Source organism: Symsagittifera roscoffensis, chromosome 3 (assembly GCF_963678635.1).
Source record: "Symsagittifera roscoffensis chromosome 3, txSymRosc1.1, whole genome shotgun sequence".
In the NCBI taxonomy this organism is placed as follows: Eukaryota; Metazoa; Xenacoelomorpha; order Acoela; family Convolutidae; genus Symsagittifera; species Symsagittifera roscoffensis.
In genome coordinates this window covers 1,889,085-1,906,033 of record NC_087064.1, presented here as the reverse complement: position 1 = coordinate 1,906,033, position 16,949 = coordinate 1,889,085, and the positions used below count along the sequence as shown (strand labels likewise).

Genomic DNA, 16,949 nt, shown 5'->3' with positions numbered 1-16,949 from the left:
GCGTCTCGTTGTCTGAATAATTGATCTATTTCAGATTTCGTTCGCATGTTGTAATGGCAGATTAGAGTCTTTATTATCCTATCTCTAGTTTATTATCGCTACCTTATTGGCATACAGCTAACCGTTACTAGGTATAGCAGTACTATACATTAATTATATTGATGGTATTCAGCATTTGACATTGGCCCTACATAGACAGAGCAGTCCTTCTAAATTGCCAAGAAAGCCCATTGTGACTACAAATGCATTCTCTTCTACCATCTACAAAACTGTGCATGTAAGTCTCAAATTGTTCGTCAATAACTTTTTTGTTGTTTTCATCCAATTTTGAATTTCAAAGTTTCAGACCAGATAAACACCTAAAAATTTTTTTTTAAAAACGGCATAAAGATTGCTGTTAACCAGCAGGAAAATAAGATGTCTGAGAACACGTCTATAATGGGAAGGCTTAATGTGCGGAGAAAGGATGAGAAATATAAGCTCCATGGAAATGAATAAAATCTGTATCAAGGAAAAAACGTATGCTTTGTCAAAAAAGTGCTCTCAACGCCTATGAGGTGACAAATCGTCGCAACCAAAACGATAATTTGTCGCAGATGACTTTGCTTCTCGTTTTTATTTTCTTTTCTTAATTTTTTTTTCAATTGTACCGTTTTTTGGGCATAGTGTGACGAGAGTAACTAGATGAAAGCATAGACACTTGAAAAATGAATTACAAAAAGGGTCGTTTGCTTATAGAATAACTGAATGACTACAACAGCTGCACAGAACGTTTCGAAAGACAAATTGAGGCCAGCTCAGAAAAATGGAGCGGCCACTTCACTCGATGTGTTCTACACCAACCCTGTCACGTCCTCACTACCCTCTGCTGGTGGGGACCAGTTCGAGGGGTTCCAGCGCCAGCCACACCAACCAGCAGCAGTGGCATCCATATCTATGGTGCAGTCGCACCTTCAGCAAACGCCCAGTAATGCATCTCAACATCACGTGAAGTTGCACCGAGTGAATTCTGCCGCTTCGACTGACGATGATGGAGACCACAGTCTCTCACTGGCTCCCGATCATTCCATTATCTCTTCATCTCACTTGACTCACCCTCTAGCAGAGCAAGTAGCATCACTAGTGGACCAATGTGCCAAAGAGACAGTCTACAACTTCCTGTTCAATGCCAGTATTGAAAAGCCAAATCCAAATCCAAATGTTGTGTCACAAGCTAAAGTACCTTCGATTGTTTCTGGGTTCCAAAGTTTCGACCCTTTCGCACAATCGGTTGGATCAGTTTCGTCTAGTAAAAAAGAACCCCACGAATTTGCCGCAAACGGACACGTGTTCAAATCAACTCACCATAAAAAGCAATCGCCATCATTAAACAGTAGTACTAGTAGCAGCAAAGTTGTTCACACAAACAATTCCCAGTCTCGTAACTCGGATATTCCAGCCGATGTGTTCGACTTGGAATCAAGTAACAATATCAATACTCAGTTCAACTTCTCCGATCATCACGGAGCTATGAATTTAGATCTTTCAGCACCTATCCAAGTCAACATGAACACATCAAATTACGAAGCGGCACAGTCGCCGCGAGCTAAAGAGTCGCCCCCATATATCGATAACTGGGCGTTCAATTCAAGCCAGAATGGGGGAACTGGAATCAGCGTCCCCCCATCGCCGCCCATGTCCCGAAAGCACGCTGTGCATGCGGGCAGTCCGACTGTGATGGGAAACAACAACCATGAAAAGTATGTGGAGCTGCTGGCTCAACATAACAGCTACAAGAAACAGATTCTGGATCTAGAGGACAGTCTGAGGAAGAACAACGGACGTTCATTGACAGAATCGGAACTAAGTTCTATTCCAGAGTACCGGCAGTTGGCGTCTCAGATTGTGAAAATACGAACGCGTTTGAAAGAATGGAAAACCAGCGGTGACTCGTTTAACGGGGGTTCGGAAACGAAAGAAAACATGACGGATGGGTTTTCGAGTACGAAGGAGAAGTTGAGAAGTATGCGCCAGTGCATTCAAACTTCGATGAGCAAGCTAGCTGATAAAAGAAGAGAAGCTAATCGACCTTATGACATTGGAAAAATGACTGAAGTAGAAGCGAAGATTGAAAAGGAACAAACTCAAAAAGAATTGCTTGGTTTTGAGAAAATGTTCGGACGTGCCAAAACTGCGGAAGAGAGGCAAATTGTAACCGAGTTGTATGACAGATACAGGTCGCTTAAAAAGACGGTAAGACAAAGGCCAAGTAGAATATCGGCTACTGTAGAATCGGACATCACTGACATCAATTCTGACTTTGGGGAAAATTCGCTAGGTCTGCATTACAATTTGACTAACACATCAGCAGGTATGTCGCGGAACTCCTCGGCAGCCAGCGGGTCAACAGGAGGCGAGCGGGGGGAGAGATTTTCGCCCTCGTTTCAGAGTGAAAACTTGATGAAATCTTTGAAGGGAGTGTCCTATGCTGACCTGCAAGCCGAAAGATCTTCTCTGCTTGAAAAGAAGAGAAGGTTGAGTAAGAATTTGAACTCGATTAGTAGAAGTGCGAACGCATACAAACAACAGGCAGACGTGAATGAGCTTCGAAAGGTCAAGACAAGATTGAAGCAAGTTGAGATGTTTTTGCCGACTAATTTCACCTCGGAATCCTGAGTCTCGAAAGTATGTTCTAATGACGATGCTGCTTACATCTTAGTTAACATAATGATACTTCTGCAATACTTTTATTTCAATTCTTTGTATGATAGGCGTTTAGTTTTTGAACTGTGAATAGTGTTTTACGTCGGTTTAGTTTTGTTTTGACAACCAAGTTATTGAATGGTAATTGCATTCGCAACGCCGCCTTGAAGTTTAGTGGAAAGTCTATTGAAGATCCAGCTTTTAATTAACAATGCCTATACGTTACAAATTAATTAAATATACTTCATATCAGTTTTTACAAAGAGCAACTCCAGTGACGGTCAAATAGAAAGACGAGTATAAGTTGGTCCGAACAAACAAATTTTACTCAAAATTGAACCACCCAAGTTTAAAAAAAAACAATCTTCCTATGATTTGGTGCAAATCAAGTCTTTGTTCAAAATTAAATTTTTAAGGTAGGAAAATTAATTGTTTTTTTTTTGAAAAACAGCGAATTCTGGGTTGCATTCCAAAGTGGCCCAGACTGTACCGGTCACAATTATCAAACTAAAAAATATATAAATGAGTAAATAAATGTCATGTTTGTTCTTGCCTATCAGAAGAAGCAAAATTTTAAGCATTACGCACTGCATTATTTGAACACGTTTTTTTTCATATCATATTAAATTTTTCAACTTGTGAGGGAAGTGTTTAGCACACTCAATCTGGAGGTCTTTAATTCGAATATCATAGTCGACAAAGTTTTCCTTTTGTATTAAAAGATGTCTTTTAAGAGTATTTTTGGTTTCTTTAACGTTCACAGCCTCATTGTTCCGACCATTTGAAAAAGGGGGGAGAAACTTTGTATTCGGGTGTGTTTTAGTTTTTTTTTGTTTTCCACGAAAAAATCAGGTACCACAAATAATTTTTGGACCAAGTTGAGCGATATATCGCGTTAAAGCCCTTTCAGTCGTGATTCGAACCACATAAAAAATTCTCGAAACTTTTTTAGTGTCGAGACAAACAGGTTTGAAACTTTTGATTTTTCGTCTCATTTCGAGCAAATAAAGCGAGCGCGCAGTCTGATGTTAATGGCTTAAAAGCTTACAATAGCTTAATTTAAAACGTGAAAACTTAGTTTTACTCGAAAAACTTTTGTTTTTTCAAGAGTTATGAACGTAGTGGAGTACTCTTATAAAGGTCTTGGTGAATTTTTTCAAGAAAAGTCTTAAAATTTGTTCACGTTTAATTTTAAATTTTGCCGTTTGACTTGTGATTTTTTTTAAGTTCAGTGCATTTCAATTGTTAAAAGGAAGACAAACTCCACTTTAGAACAGCAAAATTGTAAAGGTCACGAAAAACGTGTAGACTTCTAATTTCGAAAATGGAAATTAATTATCAGATTTCCCAGCGAAATAAAAGTTTTACGTATTGATCCAGTTTTCTCAAATTGAGTTAATTTAAGCAAAAAAAAGTGTCCATCATAAATTGTTCTACAAATTCAAAGAGCTTTCAGGCCATCTATTTTCATTCGAAGTTCAAAAGTTGAATGTTTTTGAATAAACGTGTCGGTTTTTTTTTTCAGTTTCCTTGCGTTCATTACTCTCTTTCCAACTGTCAGTTGGCTATTTTATTCAAGTATCGCATATATGGTTTATATAATTTTCCTTGAACTTTCTGTTGGATATGTTTAGACGCTTTTGCGCTTGTGTTTGGGAAGTGAAGCTTTGCGATGTGCAGTCTATAGTTTTTTCGAAATTTATATCGAGATCTGCCGTCTCGCCGCACCTATTTACACTTGTTTTAAAATTTTGATTATATTGTCTAGTTGTCTTGAAAATGACGATGTGAGCTGAGTACCCACGTTTTATACCATTCAACTAAATTTGGTCTTCATGTCAGCCTTGTAAACCCTACGATTACACCGTAAATGGCTCTGTATGTCTGGCGTTTTATGATAGAAGAGCCTAAATTTGAACTACCAGCTGAGGTATTCACGGTTCTGGAACTCGAGTCTCCTCAAATTGAAACCACCTAACAATTCTATTCTGTAAATGCAAATCAATATATTGTGCATATGTAATTTCATGCCAATTTCTAGGGCTGTTTATTATTACTCATGGTTAGTTTTTGTAATTTTTTTTTTCGAAAATATTTGGGTTGATTTTTTTCTGATCAGCTTACACAGCAAGCAACCAGTTAAAAGGCAAATTTTTTGTAGACAAGTCAAGAAAAAAATCTTCAAGATATTTGACTTTTACAGATTGAATGTCAAGTAGTTTGGCTGAGTGGGATGAGCTCGGACGAAGAAGACTACATGTCTACCGACTTCCTGGAAAAACTGGAACAGTAAGGGCTCTTTAATGTTTATTATATATAATTATATTAGTTGGTTTTTGAAAAATTAATAGATATCAAAAGATGTTCCCATCTTCGTAAATTGCATTATTTTCTTTTTCGTTGATGATTTTGTTAGGTTTGATCTTCAGTGTGAGGAAATTGGAGGCCTTAAGCTATCATATACTCCAAAAAAAAAATTTGGATTTTCTGGATTTGAATGTGAAAAGCTATTGTTTATTTAATTGTGCTTCCTTCGATTTGAACGAAGGTATGAAATGCCTGAAGTTCTCAACTATAGACGCGTTTTTGAGTTCAGCTATCTATATATCGTGGCGATATTTTTTTAACATATCGTTATAATGTATGTGACCATAAAAAGAAGCGTTGTTTAAGATCTGATATTCGACCTGGACTTGTATTCAGTTCTAAAACAGCTAGACAAAAGGAGTTGCAGAAACGAAAACTTGAAGCAGATTCTTCAAACAATACCAAAAAAACTAGACCATCTCTGAAGGAATCCTTAGCGACGCCTATTGACAAGAATAATAAGGGATTTGCTCTGCTTTCTAAGATGGGTTTCAAAGAGGGCTCTGGACTTGGGAAAAGTGGGGACGGAATCAAAGATCCAGTTCCCATCAGCATGAAGGTAGACAGAAGTGGTCTGGGAACAGAAACAGTTCGAAATGAGAAGAAGAAGAAAGCGGAAAAAATGATAGAAGAAGTTCGAAGCATGAGAGACAGAGCCATGAGTATGCAGCGAGATCAGTTCAGGAGTGAAAAGCAGTCCCAGTTCTACGAGCGAAGACTGTTCGGAGTTTTAAGGAACAACCAAAGAGTCTGTTTCAAACTGGACTCTGAGAAGGTACTTTTAAGTGTTGAACCAATTCAATTACAGCATATCTGATCAGAGATGGATCTATGATGAAGTTGCGAGTGAGATAGTTTCTTAAGATTGAAACAGTTTATTTCTGCTCAGTCTTGGGACTTGGCTTTTGTACATCCACTCCTGACTTTCATCTATCTAACGTGTTTTCGATTTGTTATCAGCTCTTATTTTGGACAGAAATAATAGTTTTGGGCGGGGGCGGGGGCGGGGGGGGGGGGGGGTTGAGTTGTTAAGAAGTGATATGCAAGATTAAGCTCTCATGGTGAAATAAGTTCAAAAATAGGAGAAAAGAGCGCATGTGTTTTTCTTTTCATTATTCTGTTTACAGGGTTTAACTTGGCCTGTTGACATATTTTTCTGGCCTCCAAGTGAAATGAAATCAGATGACAGCGAAGATGAAGGTGCAGCGGAAGAAATTGAAGAAGAAACAAACATTAAAAGAGGCATTTCAGAGCCAGAATCGGACGGAGACGAGTATTTAGTGTCCTCGGGAAAAGTTCCCGAAATGGGGGAAGATAAAACGCTGAAGGTGCTAACCAGCCAAGAAGTAAGTTATACCGTCAACAAAGGTTAGATAAGTGTCCCATTTGTTTAGCTTGAGTCGTTTGGTTTTCATCAAACTTCAGCGTTTGATTTAAAAGTGCCTTTTATGTCGAATTTAAGGTGAGTTTAGACTATTTTTGTGTGAATAATGATGTGTCTTTTCAGATGACTTATCAGCTGGGACAGTTGGAAAGCTACCTTCGCAAGACCTACTTCTACTGTATTTGGTGCTCGTCTCTTTACAAAGGTAAAACTCAGGTTATGATAATGTTGTAATTAACCTGATGTGAGAGCTGTTTTTATGATGTTAGGAATATATTCTGGTTTATTGCAGTCTTTTTCCGTCCATCCAAAGTTTTTTCTGCAAGCGTGAACTGCAACTCACATTTTTTCTAACAATCTGGCCTTTTTTTGATTCTGTTGTTTCAAGGGGTTTTTCAGGTTTTAGCGAATAAGTTTCTTGGCAGATGTACAGGGGCGGATCTAGGATTATCTAGGGTGCGAATTTTCAAGAAAATGTTGTCGATCTTCTTTTAGATCGACCAAATTGATATTCCGAGCTCTCCCAAAGCACTAAAAAGACCCTGTTTTGGCCAAAATTTTTGCGTCGCAGGCAAAATTATGAAAAAAAATCAGTCCAAAAAGGCGCGGGGTAGAATCCCTGAGGGGGTGGGTGTCCGCTCCTACCCTAAATCCGCCCATGCAGATGTATACAATGCGCAGCACAAAATGCGCAGCTTCAATTAGCCACTCATGGTTTTATAGTAGTTGCTTGTTAGCAGTAAAAGATTTTTTTTTTTGCAACAATCATTTGCTTGTAAAATCGGCTGTAAACTCTGCAGGTTTATAAAATTGCCCTGAATGGTAGGAATTGCTTAGCAGTTTGGAATTAGCTGTCAAAACGTGCAATTTATTTAGACGAAGAGGAGCTGGACTGTGCTTGTCCGGGTGAGGGTCCAGCAGCTCACGGGGAGAATCTAGCCCCTTCATGACACCATCCACCTACAGTTCGTCTCTTAATCTGAAAGAGTTAGAAAGGAGAGAGCGTTGTTGACCTGTGTTCTGTAGCACTCAAAAACGACAGAGGTTCACCTGAGTTTGGAGGGAGTGCGGCGTAGATCAATAAGACCAGGACATAAAGAAGTCTGTGCGGCTGAAATGAGTGACAAATCATAAACTGAGTTCAAAACTATTGAAAATGTTTTTTGACGGCAGCTTAATTAGTTGAATGATTAATGAAAATTTTTGACAGGTTTTTTTATAGAGATCAAAAATATTGGTTGAGATCAAGGCTATTGTTGAAAGCATAAAGAAAACTAGTTGAAATGATTTGCTTGTTTAGAAAAATTTTCTAGCTAACAAATCATCTATTCATGAAAAATAGCTGGTTATTGTGCAAGAAGTATAGATTGTAAACTTGCGGAAAAAAAAATATTTAACAAAAAAAAAACAATTTTTGGATTTTTTTGGATTATGTTTCAGGGACAGGGACTCTGGGTTGGCGATATTTACAAAAGGTAGCTTAGTGTATTATTCCGAAAAAATATATATACCTTAGTCTCAAATAAAAGTGCTCATTTGGTGGCAATTTTGGTATATTTCAATTTAATCATTTAAGATTATTCAAGCATGAGCAATTTAAAAGCGTATGCTGCTGCTTCATTTTTGGCTAATGTTAGGTCCTGTTTGAATAAAAAACAGGTAACATGAAAATGTATCGGTTTTGTTGATTTTTGCAACGATCTTGAAAAAATTTTGCACTTCTAGAAGAAATTTCAATTTTTCTCCAAAACTTTTCTACTAATTTTCAAAAAAATGATACCAATGGAAAAACCGGCTTTTCTTCTATATTCCAGTAGAATTTGCCAGTGTTTTTCCTTCTTATCCCACGTTCTACGGCCTTCGAAAGTTTCAGTAGATGGATTTTTGACCTATTTGTATTGATTTTTTTTCATTTCCTCAATTAATAATTATTTTCATTTCCTCAATCACTATTTTTTAAATTTTGAGTGTTCTCAAAAACTGCACTGCAAAATTGTAGAATAGGAGTTGAATCGAAAGAAAAACAATCAGTTATGCCATTAATCTCTGCACAAGTGGCTATGCGTTCTGAAAAAAAAATGCGCCCTTAAAAGTTTTCCAATTTTCGCCCGTTTGTTGGAAATTTTTTCTGAAACAAACCTGCTGACTCTGAGCTTGATAATTCGTTCAAACTAACATGGTGCTTAGATTTTTCCTGCGCAATCTGTTTCATCCTAGTTATCTGTAGAAAAGCTGATATGGACTTCGGGAAAATCTTTTTTTTTAAGATTCTACCGTGTTTTTTTTTAGAAATTGCACCACTTTTCTCGAACACTTCAGCTAAATCTAATATGAAGGGTTCAACCTAAAAATCAGGGTGTTGACCTCTTTCCTGCGTAATAGTCTGTTCTCGCGCTTTACTGAAGAAAAATCATATTTTGATTTTGAAAACTACTTTCATTTGAATAGGCGACTAAACATCTACTTAACAGAGAAATCACTAAGTTTTTGCGTGAAGTCCTTTTTTTTCAAAAATTACGTGGTTCCGTATCAGTAAATCATGATTAAAATTTTAAAACAGGTGAATCTAGCATTAGCTGGGCCACTTGTTCACTTCCAAGCGACCGTGGTGCAGATGCTGGGATGTGAAGCTCCTAATCAATAGGTCGGAGGTTCGAGTCCGGAACACTGGAATGGTTTCCTTGGTCGATTTTTCGCGGTGTAGCATTGGCAGTTTAATAGAAACTGTAGCTGTTCTTTGTATCAAATGTAAATGCCTCTGATTTTCTCTGAGGCAGTTAAATCATGCAGAGGAAAAAACAAGCTAATATTCCGTTTTTCGAAAAAATAGCCTGTTTTTTTGTCACAGTCCCAATGTTTCCTTTAATTTCTAATGGGCAGTCATTCAAACATTTCCAGTCGCGGAAAACTTCAAATAAATCATTTAAACTGGTTGTTTCTACAAAAACGAGCTGTTGTTAAAGAAAATATTCAAAGAGATTCATTAATTTATCATTAACTTCAGATTTTAGCAATTGTTTATATGTGCATTTGACAAGAAGGTGAACATTTTATTATATCATAATTGTTTGAAAAAAAAATCAAAGGCAAACATAACCATTTTGTCATATAATTCAAGTATACAGATTTTTTTCTTATAACCATAACCACATTTAATAAAGATCGAAAGCCTAAAGTTGAACTGTTTTCTTAGCTTTAAGATGATTTTTTGTAAAAACTAACCCAACACGCTTGCTAAATGACCACCTTTTAAAATGCATGTATAGTTGCCACAACTAAGGCTCTTTGTTTTTGAAAATAAACCCCGCCCACATACTATTTTTATACTTTTTGAGTTGTTTAAACGGCTAATTTAGTTTTCGAAACTAAAATTCAATTATTGGGGCGAAATGAGTGGTAACGAGCAGAAAAAAAACACCAGGGATTTTAAATGTAATTAATAATGAATATGATTTGAACTTCGGGTTATTTTAACGTGCCTCCACTTGCGAAATTACAAAGCCAAGCTGTATATTTTCAAACTGCTCATGGATTCTTTTTTGAAGAATTTGCAACAAGGCTCTTTTTTATTTCAATTAAACTTCCGGCGGGGAGCAAACTAAAAACGGTGAACAAATTTTTTCATCATACTTTACGTTGTATCATCACGGATTTATCCGTTATAACACGTATTTCAACTATAACATTAGAAAATTTCTGCGCCTTCCCGCACTGGAGTTTCGTGGAAAATAATCCATTTTAATGGATTACATCGGGAAAAAACTCAAGCCATATAATCGATTCTCATGACCCAACCAACCATGAAAATGGGTTTTTAGGGGATTCTAATCGACTATTATCAATATTTACACTCTTGAAACATTTGGAAGCATTCTGCAATTTTACAACCCGATCAAAAAATTCATTCCTAACCTAGAAAACTCAAAAAAAAGTTTGTCCCCCCTCCTACCCCACCTCTTCCCTCCACGTCAAATTTACCAACCCAACACCTAATTTGTCCCTCCACATTTTAACCCACCACCTCCCCTACCCCCACCACCTACCCTACCACTACCACCTCATCTACGTACACCCAACTAGGGGGGAGAGATCCATTTACCCCCACCCCTCCCTCCGGCCTCAGACCATTAATTACCCCCCCCCTCATTCAAGCGAGAGGAGAGTGGTAGTGGACGGGGGAAAGGCAGTAGGTGGAGCGGGGGGGGGGGGGGGGGTAGTGGACGAATGATAATTTTTTTTACTATGGTGATGGTAAAAAAAAAATAACAGTTAAATAAAATGTTAAACTGCAAAATTGAAAAAGTAGAGAAATTTTGGCTCTTTTTCCTTTTCCCTCCCCCACCTCACGCCAGTTTCAACTTATTAGTGTAACGAGTGGTTTTACGAGGTTGAATATGAAGACCAAATATGTTTGCCGTGGCCTTATTAGTCTGCATGTAAATTTTCATAACAATCGGACAATGTGGTCAAAAAATTTACATGTAAAAATTTGCAGGTGGGGGGAAAAGGAAAAAGAGCCGAAATTTTAATGTATAAAATCTTATGTGAAAAATTCAAGTTTACTAAACGTAATCCTTAGCAACTGCACTAAACAGGAAGTAAGATAACTTGCAAAGTTTGCTAAATTCACCAATAATCTCTCAAAAAATCCATTATAATCGATTATACTCGAATATAATGGATTATATTGATGTATAAGTATTTTGTTTATAATCTATTTTTAATGAATTATAATCGACTATAATCAATTATAATGGATTTTTTTGATATAAAAAATCTTAGGATTATACTTCATTTTTAATGGATTCTAATAGATTACTCTAAAAGTTTACTAGCATGAAGACAAATTTAGAATTTCCAATTTTTTTTTAAAGATTATTGTCAGGGGGATTTAATTTGGTCTTCATAATTAACCTCGTAAAACCACTCGTTAGACCATAAAATTGATGGTCGTGTGAGGGGGGGGGGGAGGAAAAAGCCCTGTTGGCTAAATGAAACTGGGTGAACAAGGAGTCCCTGCGAGCAAGCGATTCGAGCAACAGCGTGAGTATTGATAACAGAAAAGAGCCAAAAAATGTACACAACAGACACGTGCTAAAATTTGCTCAGACTTCGTTCGCGTTTTAAAAAATCAAGATGGCGAAGTATTTGTTGTTACTCGATACCTGATTATTATAGTGGGTACATCAAAAGGGCATCAGCTTTGAAAAATGTGGGGCTGAATTGAAATCAAAAAACATTGTTTTAACGGCTCTTTTCCACTCCCACCGCAGATTGCAAATTTAAGAAATTACTCACATTGTCATAATGCAGTGAAATTTTGCATGGTGAACAAACAAAAAATTATGAACAGATTTGTTCTTCATACCTTACATCGTAATATCACGTGTTTAGCCATAAGAACACGTAAAACATAAATAAAAAATACAAATTTGAAAGGCGGGAGGGGGAGAAAAGAGCCGCTTTAGCTGGCAAATTCATAGTAAATTTTATGCAGATGTAATTTTTTCGCTTACAATATGGTTCGTGTTGAAATGCTAGTGAAACTTGAAGATGATGCCCTTAAGAGCAGATACTCGCAAATGGCGTCCAAGTGTTGAATCCTACAGTTCCTTTTCCTTGACTTACAGTTGGGTTGACAACTGCTGGCCAACGCGACAACACAGGGCACGTGGATCGACACTTCAGCATGAGTCCGGCAAGATCAGCCTCGCCGGGTGGTTCTAAAAACGCCAAGTATAGTCATTTTCGCAGCAATTTGATTTGATATGTTCATATAAACTATTAAATGCAAAGGAGTCATCTTTCAAGTAGCCGCCTAATAAAATGGTCCAAAAACTATCAGTTTTCGCAAAACTGTGGAAAAACAAATCGCCGAAATGTTTTGCTTGAGAGCATCAATAGTGGCTCTTGTTAAATCTCCTTTTTTGAAGTTCGAATCACAAAAGCCCTTTTAAAATGGCTTTTGACGTTCTAAAATTCGTTAAAACGCATCATGACGAACAAAAATCTAGATTTTTTTCTTCTTGTAAATTAGTGTGTGAATGATTATCAGACTACTTTTTGTTTGTTTTGAGTTGAAGAAGGATGTGAGGCGAGAAACTGGAACAGAACTTCTTCGGGCTCTTTTCCAGTTACCCCCTTTCAAAATACCGAGTTTTATGTTTGTTTTACATGTTATTATGGCTAAACGCGTGATGTTACGCTGTAAAGTATGAAGAACAAATCTGTTCACAGTTGTCGATTTGGTCACCACGCCAAATTTCATTGCATTATGACAACGTTAAATAGACTTTTTAAAATTGAATTTGAAAGGGGGGAAACTGGAACAGAACTTCTTCGCTTAGTTTCCCATATACATGTAAAATTACCATCCCGAGTTGAGGTCCCACACACATGAGCAGACTTTGTGGGGCGCCTTATCCGGATTCAGACACACAAATTGCATATCGCACCGAAAGTCTGAGTCTGGAAATTCTGGGGCTCTTTTCCATTTCCCCTTCCCCACATTTGAATTTCAGTTTTTAAAAACTAACTTTATGTTGTCATAATGCAATGGAAATTTGGGCGTTTTTTCTTTTTCCCTCTACCTGCAAACTAATTTTTCTGTTCTCATTATCGGATTGTTACATCAAAATTTGGCATACGGAAAAATTAGGCCCTAAAAAATAGATTTGGCCTTCATACTTAACCTTGCAAAACCACTCGTTACATCATAAAGTTGAGGATTATTCGAGTTAGGGGAAGGAAAACAACCAAAATTTGCATGGTAAACAAAATAACTATTGTGATCACATTTGTTCTTCATATCTTCTATCGTAAGAGCTTGCATTCAGCATAATAACTCGTGAGACAACTAAAAATTGAAAATCTGAAATGTAGAAGTGAAATTGGAATTGAGCCAAGTCTGCGCATGAATGGCGCCCTGGGTCTCGAAAGTCTAAAAACACCAAAATTTGGTTGCGAAAGTCTGGACATGCGTCGCGAAAGTCGGAGGTATCATGATTTGGTTGCGAAAATCTGGACATGAAGCTCTTTCCAGACTTTCGCGACTCAATGTCCAGAGTTACGCGAACCAATTTTGGTATATCCAGACTTTTGCGACCCTTGTCCAGCTTTTTAAAACTTCAAGACCTTATATCCGGGCTTTCCAGACTCAAATTCTCAGCTATGCAATTTGTGTCTGGACTCAGATCTGGCGCGACGCACTGCGTAATTTTATTACCAGATTTTCCAGACTCAAATTCTCAGCTCGACTATGCAATTTGTGTCTGGATCCTGATCCGGCGCGACGCACTGCGTAATTTTATGACCAGATTTTCAAGACTCAAACTTCGGGCGCGACTATGTATTTTGGGTCTGGATGCGGATGCCGCGCGACGCACGGCGCGACTTTATGTCCAGACTTTCCAGACTCAAAAGTCTGGACATAAAATCTAGACCAAACTCTGGGCGCGACTATGCTATGTGGGTCTGGATCCGGATCCGTTACGACACACGGCGCGATTCTATGTCCAAATTTTCCGGACTGAAACTCGTCGTGCGACTTTCGTGACCAAAGCGGAGACGTCGCAACCAATAAACAGCTCCTCGCGGCCGAGGTGGATATGGCGCGACTTCCGTGACCAAGGCAGAGACGGTAAAAAACCACGCGAGTCACGCCGTCTCCACCTCGGTCTCGATAGTCGCGCCGTCTCCAGGTTGGTTGTTAAAGCCTGGAAATGGATAAGTTTGGTCGCGCTGGTCGCCTGAGTCGCGAAAGTCGCGGCTGAGTTTTTTGGTAGCAAAAGTCTGGAAATGGCAAATCTTGGTCGCGAAATTCTGTACATACCAAATATGGGTTGCGATATTTCGGTCGCGCCATTTCCTTTTTGGTCGCAAAAGTCGCGATAGATCCTTATGTTGCGAAAATCTAGAAAAGCCAAGTTTTGGTCGCCAAAACTTTGACATACCTCATTTCGTTCGCGAAAGTCCGGACATGCCAAAAAGTTGTCGCAAAGTTCTGGACATGATTCTGGGACATCGACCCCGGATATCAAATTGTCTAGAAATTTGCTAATTTTTCCTTTTCTTTAACCTGTGAATTTTCGAAAAAACTTTTTCGTTCACATCGTCCAATTGTAACACAAATTGGCATGAGGACTAATTAGGCTATGACGAAACTATTTTTCTTCATACCCAATCTTGTAGAAACTCATGGTTACACCATAAAATTGTTTTTTAAGTGAGGTGGGGGAAGAGTAAAAAAATTGGAACCCTAATCTCATTTAATATGATTGAGTGACGCGGATTTTTCACAGCAGCACTGCACTTGATGGACTTTTTTACTCTTTTTTACTCCCCTCGACTGTTTTCTTTTTTATTTTTTCATAGTTGTTTTAGGTTTCATTATGGCTAAATGTGTGAAGTTACGATGTACAGAATAAAGTAAAATCGTTTGACAAGAGTTAGATTGCTTACCATGCAAAGTTTCAATTTAATAAGACGATGTTGTAACAGTTTTTAAAAGTTGAAATTCATTATAAATTAGGAGTAACAAACTTTTTTCAGATAGTTATTTTTTCGGCTTGTTGAACTTAAAATCATTAGGTCATTATAAAGTTAATTTTTTTGGGATTTCAGTGGTGAGGTGGGAGGGGCATTGGGAAAAATGCCTAACATAAGAAAAGCTAGAAAAGCTTTAAAAAAAGCCTAAAATAAGTACATATGTCACTCTAAACAGTATAAAATTAACAGAAAAAGCTATTATGAATTTCAATGTCAATAAAATCCAAAAAAAAATGAAAAACTCGAAAAAAAAACCAGATTTGTAACAATTCTGGAAAAATTATTAAATTACAGCTTCTGTTATGAGATAAGAAAATTAAACGATCTTCCGAGCTTTAAACAGTTCTCGTATAATTTAGAGCAAGGTCTAACTAGCCCATGGTTTTTTCCATACAAATGCAAAGAAATACCTAATTCATGGAAACAAGGAAAAATGTCCAGGGAATGAACTTTTTTCTACTTTAAAATCCATTTTCCGTGAAAGCGAAGTCTGTTTTCCACTTTTGAATTTTAGTTTTGAAAAACTATTTTATCGTTGTCATTAACTATTGAAAATTTTTTCATCACTCGTCTGACCTTAATTACACGTATTACAACTAAATAAAAAAAATTAGAGATGTGGGGAGAGGGAAAGAGCCAAAATTAAAAATTTCACCAGAAGGTCGCAGATTTTTACAAAGATTTCTGAAAGTTTTGCAAAGCAACGCCAATATTTCAAAAAATCTTACTTACTTAAGACTTTTGTTCAAAGAAGTAGCTATTTAGATGCAATTAAAATCTCTAAGAACTGCTGTTCTTTTTTATTTTGGCTCTATTTTCCTCACCCGTGAAGTTTTATATGTAAATTTTCTGTTCACATTGTCCGAATGTTACCTTAATTGGCCATGTTAAAAAAACCATGACAGACATATTTCGTCTGCTTATATTACTTAGCAAAACACCTCGCAACAAATAAAAAGTTCGTTCTGAAATTTCGGCTGATTTCCACTTTGCTACACCCTTTTAAAATGACAAAATCAAGACGCTTTGTCAAAATTTTTGTTGCTTTCTTTTGTCAAAAGGTTTGTTGCATTATCACAATGTTGCTCTTTTTTCTTTCCCTTCCCACCTCGCACAATTATCGTTTTCATGGTGTAATGAGTGGATTAACAAGGTTTAATTTAAAGACCAAATTTGTTTGTCATGGCTTAATTAGTCCGCGTGTCAGTTTTCATAACAATCGGACAATTTGAAAAAAAAATTAGTTGTAAAAGTTCGCAAGTGGGGTGTGTGTATGGTGGGAGGGGGGGGGGTGAAAGAGGCAACAATTTTATTTTAGTTTTTCATTAGCTTATATTGACATGCAAGAAATTTTGTAAATTATTGTTCAGTTGTTTTTGGGGAAACGTTTTATTGCGCTTAAGAATATCAAAAATCATTATATATAGGCTTTCGTAAATTGAAATTAGAAAAACCAAAAAAGGGAACTGGAAAAAAGCCATTAATTCTTCTGTCAGGAAAACATATCTCCTCAAATGAGCGTTTCTGGTTTGCATTTTCCGACGGAATTCTTTTCTGAGCTGATTTTTGTTTGCTTAGTTAAAGAACACCTTCAAATTTAAAGTCAAAGAATCCCTTCAAACTGCCTACTTTTTGACTGTGCTGGACTGCGCTCGACTGTGTTGAATGTGCTTTAAAAAACGTCTATGTTTTGTTAGTGGTTGACCTATGTTTTGATGTATAAAATTTTCTCCACTCTTCGCCTACATTTCGAACAATTGATTTAACGTTGTAATGTAATGAAAATTGGCGTGGTGGTGAACAAACGCTTCATTGTGAACAGATTTGTGTTCCATACACCATACTTTACATTGTATTTAGTCATTATGACATAAAAAAAACAACTAAGAAACTTGAAAATTTGAAAAATGGGGGGGGGAGGGGGTTGTGGAAAAGAACCTATATATGTCACTCAAGCAGCAAAAAGTGA

The 16,949-nt window shown here is 37.2% G+C and overlaps 4 protein-coding genes across 4 annotated transcripts in view; 2 read left to right on the top strand and 2 right to left on the bottom strand.

Moving 5' to 3' along the window:
• On the top strand, positions 1-2,929 carry LOC134841359 (uncharacterized). The gene is made up of 2 exons (XM_063857293.1): positions 1-277; positions 739-2,929. The coding sequence occupies exon 2, from the start codon at positions 748-750 to the stop codon at positions 2,653-2,655; it is 1,908 nt and encodes a 635-aa protein (XP_063713363.1). The 5' UTR covers positions 1-277; positions 739-747; the 3' UTR covers positions 2,656-2,929.
• The window catches only part of LOC134841882 (peroxisomal biogenesis factor 3-like), a 208,688-nt gene extending 193,777 nt beyond the window's left edge, over positions 1-14,911 (bottom strand). The window contains exon 1 of the mRNA XM_063857945.1: positions 14,908-14,911. The gene's annotated coding sequence lies outside the window, so the exon portion shown is untranslated. The remainder of the gene's footprint in view (positions 1-14,907) is intronic.
• LOC134841881 (MYND-type zinc finger-containing chromatin reader ZMYND8-like) overlaps positions 1-16,949 on the bottom strand; it is a 276,942-nt gene that overhangs the window by 150,995 nt on the left and 108,998 nt on the right. The gene's annotated exons all lie outside the window — the stretch shown is intronic.
• On the top strand, positions 4,883-7,639 carry LOC134841502 (G patch domain-containing protein 11-like). Its single transcript, XM_063857528.1, has 5 exons — positions 4,883-4,971; positions 5,356-5,824; positions 6,177-6,395; positions 6,557-6,638; positions 7,310-7,639. Exons 1-5 carry the CDS (start codon positions 4,916-4,918, stop codon positions 7,381-7,383), a joined length of 900 nt encoding a protein of 299 aa, XP_063713598.1. The 5' UTR covers positions 4,883-4,915; the 3' UTR covers positions 7,384-7,639.